The 21497-nt window shown below is 36.6% G+C and overlaps 2 protein-coding genes across 3 annotated transcripts in view; both read right to left on the bottom strand.

Moving 5' to 3' along the window:
• The window catches only part of LOC135087859 (long-chain fatty acid transport protein 4-like), a 29928-nt gene extending 23973 nt beyond the window's left edge, over positions 1-5955 (bottom strand). The window contains exon 1 of one of the 2 annotated variants that reach the window (XM_063982690.1): positions 5664-5955. In XM_063982690.1, the coding sequence (XP_063838760.1) occupies positions 5664-5839 (176 nt within the window). In that variant the 5' untranslated portion in view covers positions 5840-5955. Of the gene's footprint in view, positions 1-1787; positions 1862-5663 lie in introns of those variants that run through there. The other variant, XM_063982691.1, reaches the window with a different exon arrangement.
• Positions 5956-7114: 1159 nt separating this feature from the next.
• Positions 7115-19696, bottom strand: LOC135087858 (long-chain fatty acid transport protein 4-like). Its single transcript, XM_063982689.1, has 12 exons — positions 19366-19696; positions 18780-18930; positions 17371-17608; positions 16897-17149; positions 15672-15870; positions 14822-14932; positions 14238-14319; positions 13657-13787; positions 12979-13129; positions 12248-12405; positions 11066-11219; positions 7115-9812 (listed from the first exon to the last, which is right to left on the bottom strand). The coding sequence occupies exons 1-12, from the start codon at positions 19530-19532 to the stop codon at positions 9652-9654; spliced, it is 1956 nt and encodes a 651-aa protein (XP_063838759.1). The 5' UTR covers positions 19533-19696; the 3' UTR covers positions 7115-9651.
• Positions 19697-21497: the final 1801 nt, after the last annotated feature.

Raw genomic sequence — 21497 nt, 5'->3', positions numbered from 1 at the left:
AATTATCTTTGCATGGTAGTTTATTATAAAATATTATTAAGTTAATCATAAAACTAATTTATATTAAAATGTAAAATAAAGGTAGATAAATAAGTACAAATAAGAGTGATATTTATAAGTCATTTTCCACGGAAAATGGTATAATGACCCAGTATCACGCGATCAACGTTTCCAAGCAGATGGCTTTCAAGGACGTCATTCATTTCAACACATCGTGAGAGAAGTAACAAAATAACACCATTTTGTAGCAAACAAGTGAGTAAGACGGCGGGCATTATAATCTTTGTACCCTTCATTAGATTGTTGTTGTTGTTGTCTGGTTCCCGTGTCACGAGAGGTTGAGTTGCAACGCAATCAGCGACGCAAAACGCTGAAAGGTGCATCACAGCATTCACGTGTAATGTAACATTATGCAGATTCGACTTTGAGCATTACAAATTACAATACCTACTACCTCACTGGCTGACGACTTTACAAGGAAGATTACAAGACGCGCATTGAAACGCTCGGTTCTATCCTTCACTGATGTATTATCATCATCATTTTCAGTCATAGGACGTCCACTGCTGAACATAGGCTGCCCCCATTGATTTCCACAATGGCCTGTTGGTGGCGGCCTGCATTCCTTTATGAGGTCGTCGGTCCTACGCTGCGCTTTCCGGTACGAGGCTTCCACTCCAGAACCTTGCTGCCCCATCGGCCGTGAGTTCTCGATGTAGGTATTATACTCGTTTTGTATCATTCATTACAAGGTGCGCAAATGTTCGGTTTACCTCCCTCACTGATGTAATGCTCGAATCTGTAACGTTACATTACACGCAAATGCTCCCGGTGATGGAGCGTCTTAAAGTAACAGATTTAATTCACGTTTATTTTATTTCGCTAGTGTGGGAGAAAATAATTTGCTAGAATCTAAAACGCTTGAAGCGTTATCGTGACACTAAATAGCAACCTTTTTCCAACATAATAATAAATAAATTAATCTGCTGACGGGGAGAGAGAGGGTCGCGGGTAAATAAACAGTGCGCGGTGCCGGTCTACCCCCACACTTAAAGCTTAAAGAGTAGGTTCTCTCCATCCCTACGTGACACCTAGGTCTTAGCCGAAAACCATTCAGCCGGGCTAGGAGGATGCGCACCGTGATAAAAACTTATCGACGATTTTATGACGAAAAATGGCTTATCGCGTAAAATCGATGAAATACAGGACTCTACTCTCTTTAGATCTGAAGCTTGCTACGAGTACAATGAGACAATGCGGTTGTATGCTGACCTATAAGTAAAAAATAACAATACTTGTGACCATTCCCATGAACTTCAATAATAAACCGCATTCATTCGTATGAAAATAAAACATTAGCGGTTGTAGATAGAGCTAATTGATTTATAAATACATCAGACGATCGTCTGTCAGACATAACAGCTATTGTTTACGCGTCGATCTTAGCAGACAAAATTATGCTTCTCATCACACTCAATCATAGGTATGCTTTGGAAACTGATGGGCAATGAGGTTACACAGAAGTAAATAGAAGAGTGAGGTAAGTAAAGTTGAGTTTGAAGATCATATTGTAAGGACAAATCTATCAGATCAATTATAATCATTCCTACCCCATATCGACTATCGACTATAGTAGTTTTTGTAGCTTCTTACCACCACTTTGGAACAACAAGGATTTAATCTGTAATTTGATTACAAGCAGTCTTCGAATTATGGTAGTTACACATTTGATAGGTACATTCCGTACATTAGACAAAGAATCCATAGGATACTGTGGAGCTACTGACCCATACGATTAGATACCGGCTCAGTGCAGTCGGTGCTCACTGCACACGACCGATCGATGCTCACGTGACTGCACGCTGCGGCACCGACAACACAACGCTACGGGGCTACGAATTCTATAACGTGACAACTTCGTAGCTGCTTAGTTCCCGTAGACTAGACTTTTTTCAGCCGATAGTTATATTGGGCAGATAATCAGTATGATTGGTATCGGTCGATTTCTCATACTGATAAGAACCAAACTATCGGCCGATAAAAGGTCTGCGGGCAGTCTAAGCGCACTTCTTTTGTTTCAATCAAATTACACACCGTGAAATTATAATTGTTTTGTTTATTTATATGCGCATCGCCATCAACTTTTACTGTTGTAATTGCCCATGCCTTTGTAATGTTAATATTTATTAATTGTAGGTGATAAATCTTTTAAGTGTTGCATTTTGAGCGCATCAATCGTTATTTTTGTAGCCTAATTATAGGAAAAGATATGCTTTTATGAATTTTAAGAACAAAGCGGCAGCGTTATCATAAGCTGTATTTCATTATTGATTAATGATAACATTCAAACGCATTTCGGCACGCACAAGTAATAAAAGACGATTATTAAATCGAGAAAGTTAAGATAAATGATTGTACCTATTCAATTAACAATATTAAATAAGTAAATATCCAAGTACCTAAACGACGGCTTAAGATTTTTTTTTTATGTCTGGAGATTATCTTTAGAAGACGAAGTGGACGGCTTAATACTACTTCGTTGATTAATAAATAAACAAGGTAAAAGAATAATACGCTAATAGACGTGTTTTCTTGACCTGCAACCTCTTTCGGTGCTCTAAGTTCTCGACCAGTGCTTAAAATAGGTCGTCAATCATTTCCGTGGGGACCACTTTCTATTATAGACCAAATATCATTGACAAAGCTATCGGGGTATCAGCCCTAATGATAACGCGAGATTGACTGCCTTTACATCAAGTTATAACCATCGCATCTTATGTAGATCGCAATATGTGCTATTTTTGAACAAAAATGTATTGGCTGATATGCCTCGACTGTACAAGTGCGTTATCAGTGTCACTGTTTGCTTTTTCACGGAGATGGTATTACAACACCGTGTTAGGCTAGTTACACAACTGTGTAAATATAAACTGTGCAGATTTTTGTACAGAATAAATACACATTTTTCATCAGTTATCTGCGTTTTTGAGAAAATATGGGACATAGGAGAGACAGTTCTACAAATTATTGTTTAGTATGGAAAAGTAATTAGATGACCTTCATGTTCTTTGATCAAGTAGACCCTTAAACAATTTAAATGGTACGAAGGTATAGGGTAATTGCGCCGGTTTTCCGTCCAGCTCCTGTTTTCGTCCATTTGACCGACTTGCCACAAACAAATACGGAAAATTAGAATACAAACCTAACTTTCCGTGCAAGTTTGCACTTGTTACAATCTATAATATCTAAGTAACAGTTCTGCCTGCATGAAAATGTAATTTGACAAGTAATAACTCCAAAAAAATCTACGGAAGTTGCTGCTGAACACAGGTAAATGGAAAACGTCGTCAAGTTAGAAAAAAAGCGTGCCGGTAGGGAACTTTCATGGTATGTTTAATTACTGTTTTAGCTACTTTACGTAATGTTTTTGGCACGTATGTCTAATTATTAGCATAATAAACACTATTTTAAGGGTTTATTAAAGTTTTTGTATAGAAATCTTAGATAATTAAGTGGACTAATACTAGCATAACAATTTTGCAAGATTTTGGTTTTCGTCCACGTGGACGGAAATCCTGACACCTAGTTAATATTTTAAATAATCATTTTACTTCAATGGACCTACAAAATACAATGCTTTTTCTTCCAATATGATCTTTATTGCTATTACATTAAACATTTTAGTTTACGTCCACTTTTTAACAGTGATAAACCCATAAAAACCGTTAAAAAGATGTGGACGAAAACAAAAAACAGCTTTAAACGTTGTTGTGTTTTCGTCCATGACGTCATGAGCAAGCACTGGGGTGGACGAAAACCAAAATTAGCTATTCCTGTAGATTAGTTTTCGTCCATTTGTCCTTCGACCTATTGCAATATTCGCCTAAATTTAGGTAAGAAACTTATTTAAATCTTTTTGATACCATTTGAAAGCTAACAAAATTACCTTTCAAATGATATACCACAATCCATAGTTACTGTATTGTAGAATTGGTTTTAAGTTAATAACTCAACTGCACCCTTTTTTCTACACAGTGGTCGAAAACTAGCGTACACTAGGACGAAAACTGATTTTTTTGGACGAAAACTAGTGAAATCGCCTCTTTTGCATAAAATATTTTTTATAAAAAAAACCCGTGGTATTTACTTATTGTCATATAATATTAACGTAAAGTAGACTATATAAGGACTAAAATGACATAATGATACATATGAGTAAGGGTATTTTAAGATATTCATTTCGCATCACAAAGTTGGCAACTCGGTTAATTGGACGAAAACTAGCGCACTTACCCTACTTAGCTACATGCAGTGTCCATTAATGTAGTTAATGTTGTATTCCTAAAACACATGGCCAATGGAGGTAAAAACATCGTTTGATGTTTATTGATGGATGATATTCATAGAAATTATAGTATAGAAATACGTCGCTTTTCGAAATTAAGTTAATTTTATTTGGGAATAAAACTGATGTAACGTCGACGTCTTACTACTTAACGTTCTAGAGTAAATACTTTATATTCTTAAATGTTTTACAGTTAAATAATCCAAACCTGCATAAACAATGCCAAATTGCGAATTGTTTAAGCTCTTGCGCAACCGCGCCTAAGCATAAACAATGTCTTCATTGTCACGACCACGAATCAATCAATTGGCAATAATTGGGATTCATCATAATACTGACCTAACACAAAATAATACTCTAGATACCTACCTAGTGTACCTACCAACGTAAACTTCCTTATTATTAAAATGTAAGTAAGTTTACAATCAACATAAATTTTTTGCTTAAACATTTGGGCCACCTGCAGCAAAGGTAAAATTATATCAAGTGTTTAAAGTCCATAGAATGTATGGATTTATTTTACGTTGTTTTGTTATAGTCTAGTTTTCTGCTTTATCGCACAGTGAAGTAAAATAAAATATCCGCATAGAACCGACAGCCAAAGCCGGCGACGACAGAACCTTTTTCCTTAAGTTAAATTACTGCGCATGTTTATTAATATAAAATCCTGCTTTGCAAATATAGGTATTACCTATATTGTTCACAGCATAACTTTTAATATAAAATTGTCATGAATCGAAATAAAGAACATTTTTATAGCGCTTTTTCCTTTATTGCCATCTCGCATGTGACGCGATCGATTCATGTTTTCAAGTTTTATGTAAAATAAGCAGAATTTAAATACTGGCTGTAGTGGATTAGTAAATTTAAACTGAGCAGATGGACTTAACATTTGTTATATCACATTGTTAACCTTTGATAGCGCGTACAATGAGTATTTCAATTAACATCAAAGTGGGTACAGAACTCTGTTTATCCGTGGCGATAAATTCGCATGCTTACATTCTGTGTAAGTGGTATGCAAATACAATTCCGGCCATTTTATTGGTCGCAAATGCGAAAATATGCTTTTCTTATTACCTGGCCGTTACGAAAGTTCCAACCGTGCTCCGCGGCAATGGTCATTGATTCCGTTAGGTTACCAACCGAGCTCAAACCATGAACGATTACTGCGCAACAGGAACGTGGTGCGAATAAAATTTTAAATTTAAACTTATTGTAAACTACAGTTCACACGTGCAAAACCGTACGGTAACCGTTCGATGAGCAGTATAAAATTAGAGTCGGATAATGTAAATATGAACATGTCGGTACTCACTTGAGATCCCGTGGCAGGGTTTTGATTATAACGTAAATACGCTTCCTGTATCCGTAGACGCAGGGTGCGATCGCGAGGAGAGCGAAGATAGCCGCTTTGGAGAGGGTGCTCAGCACGGCCGCCATCGCGGCAGCCAGTGCCATGAGCGCGACGAGCGCCGCCAGTACCGCGTCCATGCTTGCTGGCTGCGAGCCCAGTGGGGCGCGCTAACTATAGGCACACAACACGCGGTTCGCACGTACGCGCGGCCCGGCTCTCAGCGCGCCACTGCGCGAAGGGGTGCGTCGAGCGCTGGCGGACCCCGCAGCTGCCCAGTGCACATGCGCCACAACAGCTGATCCGCAGACGATCGCGCGACACACTTCAACTCAACTCATATAAACGTAATACAAAAAAAATACCATACAAACGTGATGCGGAATGCGGATATCGAAAAATTACGATGCCGGCCTTTGTGACATTTAATTTGATGTTTTTTTGCTTTTCCAATTTTGAAATTTCTGTGCCAATTTTGTCTTTGACCTTCCTTCTTTAGTATTTAGGTAGGTGGAACAAAAAGGCTTTTATAGTGTTTATGATTATCAAGTTTTGGAGATCGAACAAGCATTTTGCAATTTTCCTAAAACTACCTGGTAATTTGACTACTACATGGTAATCTGGTAATCTTTACCTGGTAATCTGACTACATTGAATCCGGGCAATTTGTTAACTAATTTATTTTCTTTAACACAACTGTATAATATTCCATTTAGGTAGCTTATAAATAATGCAAAGTACTAAATCCATCAGTAGACTACCTTTACATAAATTATGATAATAAGGCAGACTGATGATAGATTTATATCCATTCAGATTTATCTGATAAACAACTTAAGTCGGGAGCCTGCCCCTCTCAAAATTTTTTATTTTCCTTCAAAGGTAGACCGGTCCAATTTAGAAGGCACCTTTCAATTCAACCTACGTATGTTTGAATGGAACGAAATTACCCACTGCAGGTACAAAAGGGTACACTTTTTGCCCCATTTATTCTGTGCCCTAAGCCAAGACCGGTAATCACATTCCGGGCAATACGGTTTACCGGGCGCGCTCGTGTTCGAAGCCAAAACCGAAATATAAAGAATGATCAGTCAATGTTAATTCATATATGAATATTTACCCAATGCTTAGGTTTTTCGAAATAAAAGAAATGCCTGACGAACAAAACAAAATACAAAAAAAAAATGATCTTGAGAGAACACTCTGGAGCAAAACAACCAGAGGTTAAAAAAGATAATCAGTATGTACACTTTTAAACAAAAACATTGACGAGAGAACAAGAAACTCGCAGATCAGTTAAGTAACAATAAATTATTATAATTACACTATTGTCAATTTCCACCATCGTATCAGTCACTGACTCTTATAACAAAGAAGCTGCCTAAGAATACAACTTGTAAATGAAACAAAGGGAATTTGTATAAAAATATATTTATAATTAATCAGGCATTATACATTTTTAACATCACGAAATGCATAAAAGAGATATTTTTCAGTCTCAATGTTAAAGACTGGAATGATTGTTATTGGGACATTATCATGTGAATTTGATAAAATATTTTCATATACGGCAAGTAAACAATATTTATACATAAACAAATAAGACAGTAATTGCTATTAACTTCTTAACGGGGTTTTGCGTCAATATTTTTCATTAGTTTTTAATATCGGGATTTTTCAGATTTTCGACATTGGAACTCTTGATTTCAGACCCTGCCTACTGGTATACGAAAACTCTAGGTTTCATCTCCTCATATGATTCATATTTAAAAAGGAAGAACCACCAAAAAGGAAGAAGAAGTTAACTCTATGAAGAATAATAGAACAATATGAGTTCAGTAGGCCTAGGATGCGCGTCGCGATAAGCGGTTATCAATCACGCCATTTATCTTTTTGGCCATACATTTTGATGTCGATAAAGTATATCACGGCGCGCATCCTAGCCTGGCAGGACAGATGTCCAGATAAACAGAATTATTTGATACCAACACGTATGCTACAGTTTTTAAAGTTTAATTTAGACAAAACCCCGATTTTTACATCAATTAAAGTTTTCAATATAACAAGTTACATCAGATTACAACTAATTATTGTATGTACATAATTTATTTAAACAATTTGCTTAGACCTATCTCTAGGGATATAAAAATTCGTAAACGAGAACAACAGTTTCATTTGACAGATCTTAATTGTTTTTAAATACTAAATAACGGTGAAAATAGATTGAAAATAAATTACATTTTCGTATCTAATAGACCTAATATAGATTGCTTTATATTATAGCATATTTATTTGTTTTCAGCGGACAGTATCATGAGATAAAAGCAGAGGCAGTAGTCAGTCATCATCTACTGAGATTCTTTCATCAGATCAGTCAACAGTTCTGGGCGCACAGTGCGGAAAGATGATTTTCAGGATTGAATTTTATCTTTGTATTATTTTTTTTTCAAAAACATGTATATTGTATACAACTAGACAAGTAGTATAGCTAAACTCTCACAGCACGAGCATGCCTCGATTGCCTAAAATAACTTAAAATCACAAAATACGCTATTTCTTTTTTTTTGCCTTACTGCGAGCTCTTCTCAGTACCGCAGTCTGTGTGGTACAGTCAGCGTCAAATAAGTAGTTCGTGACACCCAAAGTGGCTAAAAAGTTGACAACACAACCTTATTCCAATCATAACAAAGACGTGTTGCGAACTTTTGGCTACTCAGGGTGTCACGAACAAAACGCTGACTGTAGTATACATATACAAGTTTTTGTTGTTTTCACATTATAATTAAGCTCCTCGAGTATTATTACCGACACCATTTAAGCTATCTACTAAGTACAGTTAAATTATTCCCTGTGTCGACAAACTTTATATTTCTTTATATTTTGTGCTAATAAGCATCCATAAGCGTTGCCAAAATATTCAATCCTCTTCATATATTTAATAATGTACTTTATAAAATATACTTCACACCAGTTAAATGAGTAAGAGTGTAATATATTAATTAATATGTACTTATTTATTATTTTAGCTTCAACAAATTTTGTTTACCTATTTTAACCAATAGCGCGATTTTAAGAAAATGATTGTAGGTTGGTGTCTAATTATAAATGCGTAAATAAAGTTAGATAACTACTTTTACAACAAAGTTTTGTGAGCTATAACATTCATAGTTGACAGATCTAAATATTGTTGACCTTTTTTCAGTAATAACAAGGTTTTATATTTATTATTTAATAATACTTAAAATGAATTCGCCTAGTAATTGCATTGGACAGCATTACATTCTAACAGTAAACTTTTTATTCTAATTAACTAATATTACATCGTCAGAACATAATGAGTTAAAGTTGTTGAGTTATAACCGTAATTAACCATTAATTGTACAAGTAGCAGAAATACCAACACCACAACATATTATTACTTGAAATCACTTGATATTTAGGTCATTGCTCATTTAACAGGCTTAAATGCAGGCAAATGCTTAACTGATTCAAAGAAAGTTGTGATCAATTACTTTTAACGCGATATAAATCACGCGTCTTAATAATCGCTAGAAAACATAATATTTCTTGTTGATTTGATCAATTATACAGGTGGAACAGTACAGTTAATATTCTAAACTAGTGGAATTTTGTCTGTCACTGAAAAACTTCATCGCGCGCGTCCCTGTTTCAAAAACCGGGATAAAACTATCCTATGTCCTTTCCCGGGACTCAAACTATCTCTATGCCAAATCACCAAGTTCAGTGGTTTAGGCGTGAAAACGAGACAGACAGACAGAGTTACTTTCGCATTTATAATATTAGTATAGAAGTATAGATTAATTTTATTTTAAAGTAATAAATAAAACAAATTAATTACGCATAAATATTACAACCAATCAAATATCTCGGAGAGATTTTTCCATGCTATTGAGCACCATTAATTGAGCAATGGCCTTTATTGTTTATTAATTTATATTCTAATTTCTCCTTTATTTATTTTCTCGTATTCATCGGAGCCGAGTGGAAGGTACCTGCCTAGTTTGACGTCTAAGTAGTAAAGTTTATCATTTTTAACCTTAGAGGGGTCGTATCCTTCCTTCTGCAGATCTGTTTTCTTCATTTTGAATGTTCCTGAAAGACATATTTGATTTGAGTATGAATGAACCACATTTATCACTTATTAAAATTAATTATTTTTAGAATTTGTGAAATAAAATTTACCTTTTCTATACAGAAACTGTCAATATGACAAACTTATTTTGTATAATTTAATTTATTCACTGTTTTTTTTTCTATCTTAAGTAAGTATCTGCGTTTGTTCACCTCGACTCGCTCGGCAAGGGGCCTACTGAAAACCAGCGCCATTATTTGCGATACGCAAGCGTTTGTTCGTTTTTAATTTGGAAATGACATATTTGCTGTTTTTTTTTTCATTTAATAATTATTATTGTTATTTTTTTCATGTGTTGTTTAGTTATTTGTTCACATGATTTTTTGTCCACTGTTAATAAATGTTTTTTCTTTACATTTAATATTATTATCATTCATCAGCAACGTTATCATGCCATTTTTGGTCTCTACTGCTAGAGCAAGCTCTCTAGTTTACCGGACGGAATGCAGGGCCTAAATTCTCCGCATTGGCAGGGGAGTTGAGGCCTGATATTCGTATTTTGGTTTCACATTTTACGCACCCACAAGATATTGTAGAGTGGAGGCGGTCCACTGCCGGTAACACATGGCCATTTTTAGAATCATAAATTCATTTTAGAATTACAAATTAAAACTGTATTACTTCAATTTAGGATCTTAAACTTTCGTGTTCCATTAATTGGAATGAAACTGAGAGCAACTGTTAGCAGAATTAGTAGTCTGCTTGTGACCACGGCTGAAGAAACACATCTGAGAGCCAAGCGCTAGTATAGTTAGCGTCAAATAGTTTGTGACACCCAAAGTAGCCAAAAAGTTCGTCGTCTTTGTTACAATTGGAATAAAGTTGTCAACTTTTTGGCCACTTTGGGTGTCACGAACTATTTGACGCTGACTGTACTTAAGTACTGCCTTATACATGTCGCATTTGAGACCCTTTGCACGACTTTACTGTATAGGCAGATATCGACATTGCGAAGCTGGCTTACGAAGCGTACGTTAAACCCTTGAATTATGACGTCGATTTAGCAGTAAGTCGAGGAGGCAAACGTTCAAATTCGTACGAGAGGCGTTTGTTTGAATTAGCTTCGTATAGCTCCCGGGACAAACTTGACCTTCACTGGTTGGGTTTTTATTGGCGGTCAAGTTGTAGATCTATACAGGAGTTGCAGCGGTGGGAATAGTCGCGTAAGTTAGCTACACAATGTCGATAACTTAATAGTTGTTGTAGAACTTACCCGTAAGGTCGACGCTGGTCATGACCCGAAGAAACACGGGACGAGCATAGGCGGGCAGGTCGCGGGCCAACGCACGCGCCAGTTGAGACAGGTCTAAGGAACCATCTACGTCGACGATACCACACATGCCCGCGCGACCTTCCACATTTGGCACCTGGGGTGGGAAAAGAAAAATTATCTATAGCTGGATAGAGTACTTATTGCTGCGTGGACAACGAAATAATCTCTAAAGAACCATCTACGTCTACAAAGCCGTGAATGTCTGCGCGCCCTTCGACGTTTGTAACCTGGGGTGGAGTGGATAAAGGAACTTTATTCATAGCTGGACAGAGTACTTTTTTCTGAGTCGATAATCAACTGTCAACCTAAACCAGGTGTAAATAATTGTGAGCAGAGGACGAATGTCCAATTTAGGACAATAACTCGCGGCTCTATTTTATTAGCCCTGGAGGACACCCTCGGGTTTTAGTGGGTAGGCCCCACCTTTCTGGCTAGGAGTCCCACACTACACTGCCCACTGGCCGTCTCAGCGGCCAGTAGATACAGGGTGGAATTTTGTAATGCCACCTTGAGGGAAAGTACTCGAAATACTGTAGATATAAAATTTTACTCAAAGAAAACATTCCTTTATTTTTGAAAATAAATAGAACTGCATTCAAAAATTTTCAAAAATTTGCTTGCCACAACCGGAAATCGAACCGACTAAAATCTGATAAAAATTACACACTGTATTTTTTTGCATCGATCGTTAGGGTTAAGTATAAGGATGAAATCTCTCCAACAAACTTGATAAATAAAATGAAAGGAAAACCCTGACATCTTAAATTATGTGAATTATTTACAGAAGATTGTATGGTATGGTCAAAATGGTGGTGGTGAATTATCAAAATTTTTTCGGAAATCTTTGAATGCAGTTCTCTTTCTTTTCAAAAATAAAGGAATGTTTTCTTTGAGTAAAATTTTCTATCTGCAGTATTAAGAGTACTTTCCTTCCAGGTGGTATTACAAAATTCCACCCTGTATACGCAAAGCATTTGAAAAAAGGTCTACGATTCAAATACCACACATACAACGCTCGACACTTGGGGTGGGTAGAAAATGGACCTTAATTTAGCATAACCAGCCGGACTAATTGTAAGATGCGCGCTTCAATATATCTACAACCATAGAACAAAAAGTTACCAGCACTCCATAGACAACCGCGTCTCTATGATCAGCGACTCTTGATACAGCGGCTTCGACCTCTGTGGTGCTGACGTTCTCTCCGCGCCAGCGGAAGGTGTCGCCCGTGCGGTCGCGGAAGAACAGGTAGCCCAGCTCGTCCGCCACCAGGATGTCGCCTGCAGGGAGAAACGATACTTATTGCATGGCAGTAAGGTGTGTTTTAGCTTGGGAGTGTTTAGTCTTTCTGCACATATTGTAATGAAACGTATTTTAAACTTTAACCAAACCAACGCGTGCAGATCGCCATTGCCGACGCGATCATAGGCCAATGACAGGACTGGTGTGGAAATAAGTATAGCCGGAAATTCAACCTGACAGTTAGAAATCCTAGATTCAAGTCGAGTAATTTAGTAACTCTCTTTTAGTAACTAAACTACTTTGCTACTACAGTTTACAAGTAATCAGTGATTTTTATATGAACACAACTAAACCGCCCAGTTCGGACTCGTTTAGCCGGTGAGTGAGTGAGTAAGATCCTTGGATCGACTACATGATTTAGTAACCTACTCGACTAAATTTCTGATGTTCAGACACGTTAGTTACTAAATTACTATCCACTTGAATAAATTACTCGACTAGTGTGAGCAAGGGTTTAGTTAATTATCATTAGTTATCTATCGTATATGACAAATCAGCAGATCATTTCATTAGAAATCTCACATTCCCATTTTGAATAAAAAATGTCTCACCCGATATAAAAGCCAGGTCTCCATGCGCAAACACATCTTTAACGACCTTCTTCTCCGAGGCGGCTTTGTCCACATATCCCAGGTATTCTCTAGAAGGGTTGTTGTGGGAGATCTTTCCTATAAACACGCCTGGCTCGTCTGGCTGAGCTAGCTGTGGAACAAAAAGTATATTTTCTTTTAGGGGAGAAGAGAAATAAGGCATTTTGTGATTACTCTTTATTGGAATTGAATTTTGAACTTTAAGCTGATGGGATAAGATTTTTTTATTATGATACTGGTTAAACGGCTGAGATATTAAAAATGCCGCATAAATCTAACTCTATCTAGCTATCATAAGTAATCTCAATAGGCACAACAGGCACGTACAAAAAACAATGTTAAGTTAATTTCAATTGGCCTACATAAAATATACTGGGACCTCGGTTATAACGTCAGATACTTAAACTGACAACAAATAGGAACACAAAAGATATTATTGTTATCATCAATGCATTTATCATTGTCATGTCCTCGATTTCGCGCGTTCAATAAATCATTCGCATAAATGGTTTTAAATAAGATAATAATAATGTAAGTAGGTACATCAAATCGGTTCAGAGATTTAAGCGCGAAAAGGTAACAGACAGACATTCACATTTATAATATTACTAAGTGAGTATATTATGAGTGTTCCTGTACCTGACATAGACCTCTAGAATCGCGTATGGGCTCTCCCGTTTCCTGGTCCACTTTGATGATGGCGATGGGATACACGGATGGGATGATCCGGGACACAAACCCGATCGCTCCAGGGGTACCGTCGGTGTTCGCTGAAAAGGACAAAAGATTTTCAAATAGTTAATTGGAACTAAAATATGTAATTCTGATTTATCTTTTCTCGTCTTGTAGATTCGAGTAATAATTTTAAATACTACGAAATGTTTTCTATTTTGATTTCGAATTTGAATAAGAGGCTTTCATTGTTGGACTTTACTGACTAACTCATAAACTCCTTAGTTCAGGGTTTACCAAACTAGGGGTCGCGACCCAGTGGTGGGTCGCGAGCGAACATTGAGTGGGCCCTGCCTGTAGAACGACACACCACCCTACCGATACAACCGCTGGGCAGCGGGTCAAATTTCCTACAGGTGGGTCCCGAGTTTGGGAACTTGTATTAGATGAGTCGTAGCCCAGACAACTTTGGGAACCCCTGCCTTAGTTTATTGTAGTTTAGTGGTAGTAATACCGTAAATGTAAAAAGTGTATGTTTAATGGCTTACCAATATTGGCGTTTCCTTCAGTAGCCCCGTAAAACTCTATTACGTGCTTCACGTTGAATCTTTTTAAGAATTCTGTCCAAATCTGAAACATACAGGTAAATGATGTAAATAAAAGTACATATTTCGAAAAAAGTTAGACAGAAATAGTGAGATGAGCAGTGCCACCCTTTCACAATGGCTACTAATGGCCCCTTGTAGATGTCATATCGACCCACGGTAACGAAGGTCACGATGCTGATTTTCAGTGTACTGCATGCGAGAGTAAGTGGAACAGACTTTTTTAATACCTAACTACCACATAAACTAATTTTTATACCGCTGTCCGGTCCCAACTATAGTGCAAGTTTTACGCATTCACAAACATTACTATGAGGTCTCACAGTGCGCGTGGACGCACAGGGTGACACACGAACCAATCACAGAGCTCTATTCAACGTTGTGTGTTTGATTTCCTGCTTTACTTAAGCAAGCGTTGTTTGTGAATAGGTACGGGCGTTTTTTTTTTGAGACTAGGTGATGACGCTGTCATATAGTCTGACAGTGTATTAATTAAAGGAGGATAATCTATTAACTTATGTATTTACCTGCGGCCGCAGTCCGTTCCCGTATATGATGCGTACGTTATGCTGCGTGTCGGTGGGAGACGGAGGCGTGGCCAGGATGTAGCGGCACATCTCTCCGATGTAGTGCCCTGCCTGGGAAATAATACGAGATTCTTCATCATCATCAGCGGTTTCTAGGGTATTTGACAACATTCACCAAACGGGCTTTCGTTTTTATACGAGTACGTAGCAGTTGGCAATACGCGATTGCAAGGACACTACAGTGGTCCCATCCAAGTGAGTGCAAATGTGATAGTCCTACCGCTTCAGTGCTTTTCTATAGTGGCGTCAGCTGGTGAGTGATATGATCATATGACTGATTGTCCTTATAATATACCTACGTCACCACACATTATATTTATTTGCTTATACATATACTTATAGTTTCAATGCTTGTGACGTGATCAACCAGTCAATAACAGGTTGGAGAGGTTCAATTCAAATGAATAATGTAATTATGTAAATAAAGTTCATGACACAATTGCCTCTATGTTTAAGTATCTAACCAAACAAACTATCAGTAAATTACGGCCAGACGTTGTCACAAACGTTACGTTAAATAAAACACTGTCTGTCACTGTTTGTAAAACCTATTTTTATAGTTTCAAATCTTCTTTAAATAAAAGCGAAATACCTTTCACTGATTCATCACGAAATTTCAGAAACTATAACACGTATAAACTTGAAATTTAGCGGGTACTTTTCTTACAGGAGTGTAGACATTCGATAAGAACAGGCATCCTAGACATCCTAAGGGGGTAAAACAGGGCGATTGCAACTCCACGCGTATGAAGTCGCGGGCGGCCGCTAGTATTTTTATAAAACTTCTTACCGTGGCTTTGTACTTGGCACAGTCTGGGAAGTATTGGGACGCTGAGAACTTGGCCTTGATCACTACTGTGCAGCCAAGGATGAGGGCTTGGCCTACACTGATGACCCCTCCAGCCGTGTGGTATAGTGGCAGCGGGCAATATATCCTGTCAGACTTCTTCAGCCGTAAGAAGTGGAGGCCCGTTGCCATGAACACAAATCTGAAAAAAATAAATTATTGAAAATATTGTAATTAAGATAAAATCTATAATGTAGTGATGAACACTGGTAAATATTTGTGTTTGCATGCTATTGTTGTATGTCGTTTGCCAAATTAACATAAATAGGTATATTCTACTATTAAATTATGTAATTCTAAGATAGTTGCTTGTAGGTTTGTGACAGTTTGACAGACAGAAAGTGATCTCATGAGTATTAGTTTTTTCATCCAGGAAAAAATTGATTGTAATTACGCTTAAAATGTGATTTATTTTAAGATTAATGTTTACCTAGCAATTAAAAATAAAAGATGGAGGAAAATATTTTTATAAATATGTGTGTATGTCGGTACTCCAATGATTGATGTGATTGCATGACATACAATAACAATTATTAACAGAAAGTTTTTGTAATTTTGTGCAAATACGATAGGTACAATACAATCAACAAAATTATTTTTTGAGCCAAATAAACAAGTTGGTTTGATCAATGAATGGACTAAGTTTAAGTATGAAATGCTAATCATTTGGTTCATGATAGGAATTCACAGATAGCATACATGAGAGAAGGCTTTTTTGAGTCTGCGGGCACGAAACTGGCGACGCGACGAGCGATGGCGGGACGATGCGACGGCGGGGCGAAGCGACGGCGGAGCGGCGGCGTTGATGAGGAGTAGCAATGAGAGTTTTGGCGATTGAAAAATCCGCCAGATGGCAATACGTAGACGCGAGGTCCAAATGCTGCATGATTGGTTATTTTTGACATGACATTGACATATATGTCAAAATCCACCAATCACGCAGCAGTCAGACCCTACATCCACGTCCCGCCATCTGGCGGATTTTCAAATCGCGAAAACCCTCATTGCGATCGCCCCGCTCCGCCGCGGCCAATATACTGTCCATGTATGTTGTTGTATGAATCGCCGCCGCTCCGCCGTCGCGTCGCCCCGCCATCGCTCGGCCGTCGTCAGTTTCGTGCCCGCAGACTAACTCTACCTAAACACAGTAGGAATTTTCAGGTCCTACCTGGTATTGGATATCACTGCAGCTTTAGGAAGGCCGGTTGTCCCTGAAGTGTAGATATACAGCAGTTTCCCACGGAACCCGTCAGCGTTAGCCAAGGTCCACGGGGCTGGTGGCGTGGATTCCAGCAGATACGTCAAGTCTGGTATACTGTCCCCAGCCCCTTCTTGCTTCGGATTGGAAGGCTGAAGGGGACGATGGGTAAACTTGAACAGCTTCAATGAAGGGTTAAGTTCCTTTGAAATGTCTTGAACAGCTGGAAAAAAAGAAAATACAAATGTTAGAAGTTTACTTCCTATTATGTAGTTGTATGTTTAATGTAGGCAGTTTTACCGTCTAAAACTGAAATGGTAATTAATTGTTGTGTGACACAAGTCATAAATATTAATGTTTAAATAGTCACTTCACTACACTTACATTTTAACTAGTGTTTGAAATATTCATATGCAATATTCGTCTTTATCTTGTAAATCTTACCAGAGTGATATTCCTCCGAGAATATTAAGACGTCACATTTGGCCACATTGACCGAGTGCAGTAAAGCATTTCCCCGTTGGTTGGTGTTGATGAGAGGAGTGATGGCTCCGAGGCGGGCGTTGCCCAGCCACATCGCAGGCAGCTGGGGACAGTTGCTGACGAGCAGCCCGACTACATCGCCCTTCTTTATCCCCTGGGCTTTCATGGCAGCAGACATCCGAAGACTGAAGTCTTCAACCTATTCAAATACAAAATATTTACTATTTATCTATACATACGAGTATAATAAAAATGTATTGCTGTTCGTTAGTCTCGCTAAAACTCGAGAATAGCTGGTCTGATTTGGCTGATTTTGGTTTGAAATGATTTTTGTAGTCTGGGGAAGATTTAAACGGTGAAAAAACATGGGAAAATTACGATTAGATTTCCACGTGTACGAAGTCGCGAGCACAACTAGTTTAACATAAAATCTCAGTGGAATGGTGTAGAATTTTACAGGAAAATATTTACAAAACTTAATTATTATTGTTCAATTGGTTGCCATGAGGTCATGAGTGTAGGTACCTCTTCCATTATAATGTTAACTAATGACCCTGGATGGAAACTATTTAATTGACTTGTACATTTAAACAAGAGGTGAATGAACTTTTATTGGAGAGTCATTGATAAAATGTTTCATTCAGAGCTGACAATTATAAATTAATTTAGGTATTTGTATTGGAATATAAATATCTTTCAATCCTTGAACTTTGAACTGGGAAAACATGAGAATCATATACTGGAATTCTAATTAAGACGTGTAATTACCATGTCTACATCAAAATAAGGCTATTATTGTTTAATGTACAATGCTAAATTAAATTTTTTAATCACCTTTCTATTCAGAAGAAATGTGTGTAAATCTCATTACACATGTACTTATAATGTGTCATGATTATTGAATAAAAGATATTATATTATAAATGATGATTTTGATGTTGATGATGACATTAAATCTTAATAGGAATCTAATTATAACATAAACTTGTTAATAAGGGATTACAAGAAAACTTCTCTGTCATTTTCTTTCACTTATACCTAAAGAACCATAACACACACAATTGAATAGGTATTTATTTAAAACATTCATCATTACATAATAAATGTCATTCTGGTTATTATTTCACCTACAGACAATTATTATAATTAGTGTACATTTTTTAATATAAAAGTTAAAATGACAAATAGGTCAAGAAACATTCCCAACAATAAGCATATTAACATTGATGATTGTTAAGAAACAAAATGCTTATCACACTAACATTTTCCGATCAAAAGGGATGAGTAGAATTAATGATGATTAATTAATTAAATACAGATTGGATAATTGACTTTACTGTTTAGTTCAAAGCAATAAATATAAATGATACCTCTTTGAAAGTCCATATTTCATCCTGGAACATGAAGCATGGTTTGTCTGGGTGCTTTTGAACCACATCATGGAATATATCCGGCAGGGTCCAGTTCTTATTGGAAAACTTCCGTGCGGTCCACAGTATTTGCAGATAAGATATCAGTGCCCTAGAATGCATTTTCATTTATGTTATACTAATGTTTCTTCTGTTACTGGATGTATTTAGACTGAACTAGTCTATAACATTAAAAAAAAAAGATTTTTGGCTCATATTTAAAAAAAAGTTATAAAATAATAAAATATGTGATTTTCATTTTAATTGTCTAAACCCTTATAATATTCGGGTAATAGGTTTGTTACAAGGTGTTATTGTATGTTTTATAAATTAAGACTTCAAATAACATACATTTCTGGCTCTTCTATTCTAACTGGATTGTGGTCAATTTGAAAGTAGGTAACATGCAGTAATAGGCAGAAACTTTAAAAGTATGTAAAAGTCGTAAGGAATGCCGATTAATAAACTGGGTTGATAGAGTATTACAGTCCAGAAATTGCAATATAATGGATAAACACAGCAAGGTGACGTGCCAATTTTTATTTACCTTAAATCCCTTGGTGTAGTTTTTAGAGCTACGTAGCACCACCTAGTATGGAACACTAAGGCGTAGAGTGCCACAAAAAGAGCAGAAGCTGCCACTGTATACAGAAAACCATGAGAAATCCAAACTGCGATGCACGCTAACACAATAGCGATCACTGCAAGTAACATGATGACTGCCTTCCGCCACGAAAGGCGCCTAACTAAAGAGTGTCGCCCCACTGTGTGGTTCTACAAGTCCACAGCGGCAATTTCACAAGCCAAAGTATTCATGTAATTGCCGACAAATAACGGGAAACAAACTTTTGGTCCAGACGACTCGACCAATTTTGCCTTTGACACTGACAGTTGACAGTAACAGTGTTGCCAGTCGGGTCTTGTCAGAAATTACCAGAAATATAAAAAAATGTAACCTTTTTGAATAAAAAGTAACCTTCATTAGGGGGGGGGGTGCGGAGCGATTGTGTAAGGTTGTTTATGGATGGTTCATGTTTACCTAAATTCGAAATTTTGACCATTCCATGAAGACCGAAAAGTGACCGGTCGTATAAAACCGTTTCATGGATTTGCGTTTTATTATATTATCGAAAAACATTCGCTAAAACTCATTGTCTTTAACAAATAATAAATCAAATTCATGTTTAAATGCAGTTTATGACATAATTTTTAAATTGTCACTATTAATATTTTTACTGAATAACCTGTAAAAGTTAATTCTACAATTTCTGAAACTAACCTAACCTAACCTAACCTAAAAGTAACCTTTTCATTAGTGTAACCTAAAAGTAACCAATGCAGTTCAAAAGTAACCTAAAAGGTTACAAAAGTAACCTTCTGGCAACACTGGACAGTAATGACATTACACCGAATGGCAGTAGTGAAGTAGCATCAATCGACAGTAGGTATAATGTCGATAGACTATCGAAATAAATATTTAAAGATCCCTTCGTAACCATTATGTGATACAGGTTTTCCAGCATAAAAGGTTCAGGTGCAAGATACTATGTATGAATAAATTAGAATTGAAATAAGTGATTTCCTTTCATAACATAAAAAGATCTTTTTTAATAATTAAAATAAATATTGAAACAATGAAATTGTATAGTAAAGAGGTAGACCCATAAAACCTTGAAAATGAAGTTTATAATACTACTGTTTCAAAATGTTAATAATAAAGAACGAAATAATAATATTACTTTAAAAACTTTTCTGGCTTTCTTTTATCGATAGTAATGAAGAGTGACATCCCTATAAATAACTTTTTTAAATACTTTTTATATTGGATTATGGCTTTGGTTATCTATGTTTAGAATAACAGTTAAAAAAACATTTAGTTCACACTTCCTTTCCCATACTTTCGTCTTCTGATTAATAATATAGCCTGACCAGGAACATAAAAACCCTGGCACAGAGGCGCGTCAATTGCATTTGATAGTGCAACACTGAGTACAGTCTTACCTGTGTTAAATTAATAGGCTAACTTAATGTATCAGGATTCAGGATTACGGGCTAATTTGAATTAATTTGATATTTTCATAAATTAACGAAAAGATATTATTATAGGTAACCTGATTTAAATAAATTAAATGAAACCATCAATCGAGCTAGTAGAATTTATTTTATTATTCATCAATAATCAAATTCAGAAATTGAATATTCAACTGCAATGACTGCTCATGAACGCTTCAAACTCGGTACTTCTTTCCCAATCCCATAAAATTCAACACTTAGAAAGTGACAAAAAAATTTAAAATAGGTAGTTGAAACAAACCACAGCTAATTTTTATAGTGGACTGTACTATACGATAAACATGTCAGTCAATTTGACAACCTTTGTCGGAACATTATTCAATGAAAATATTGTCCGAACCCTTAGTATTTCTCTTCGACAAATACTTTAACACATTGTGAACCACTTTTCTTTCACGACTATAAAAATATTTTAGCAATTTAAATCATAAAACCAATTGCGCACATTTAAAATAAAGTTTGTTTACACTTTGACAGCAATAGACTGACATGCAAGGTGACATGTCAATGAAGTTTTCAGTTACTGTTGCCATTAAAAGAAATTAGTACCATTAGTTTTCCGCAACATGGCGAGGGTTTTTATGTTCCTGGTCAGGCTATACTTCA

Source organism: Ostrinia nubilalis, chromosome 3, assembly GCF_963855985.1.
Source record: "Ostrinia nubilalis chromosome 3, ilOstNubi1.1, whole genome shotgun sequence".
NCBI classification, from domain to species: Eukaryota; Metazoa; Arthropoda; class Insecta; order Lepidoptera; family Crambidae; genus Ostrinia; species Ostrinia nubilalis.
The sequence above is the reverse complement of the archived record's forward strand: the minus strand, read 5'-3'. Positions and strand labels throughout refer to the sequence as shown.

Bases quoted from the DNA above. Each gene is read 5' to 3' on its own strand.
- LOC135087858 (XM_063982689.1), bottom strand. From the start codon at position 19,532: ATGTTACTTGCAGTGATCGCTATTGTGTTAGCGTGCATCGCAGTTTGG. The intron at 15,871-16,896 runs GTAGGACCTGAA...TATTTTTTTCAG, and splicing joins GCAGTGATATCCAATACCAG to ATTTGTGTTCATGGCAACGG. The intron at 13,130-13,656 runs GTACAGGAACAC...TTTGTTCCACAG, and splicing joins ATTCTAGAGGTCTATGTCAG to CTAGCTCAGCCAGACGAGCC.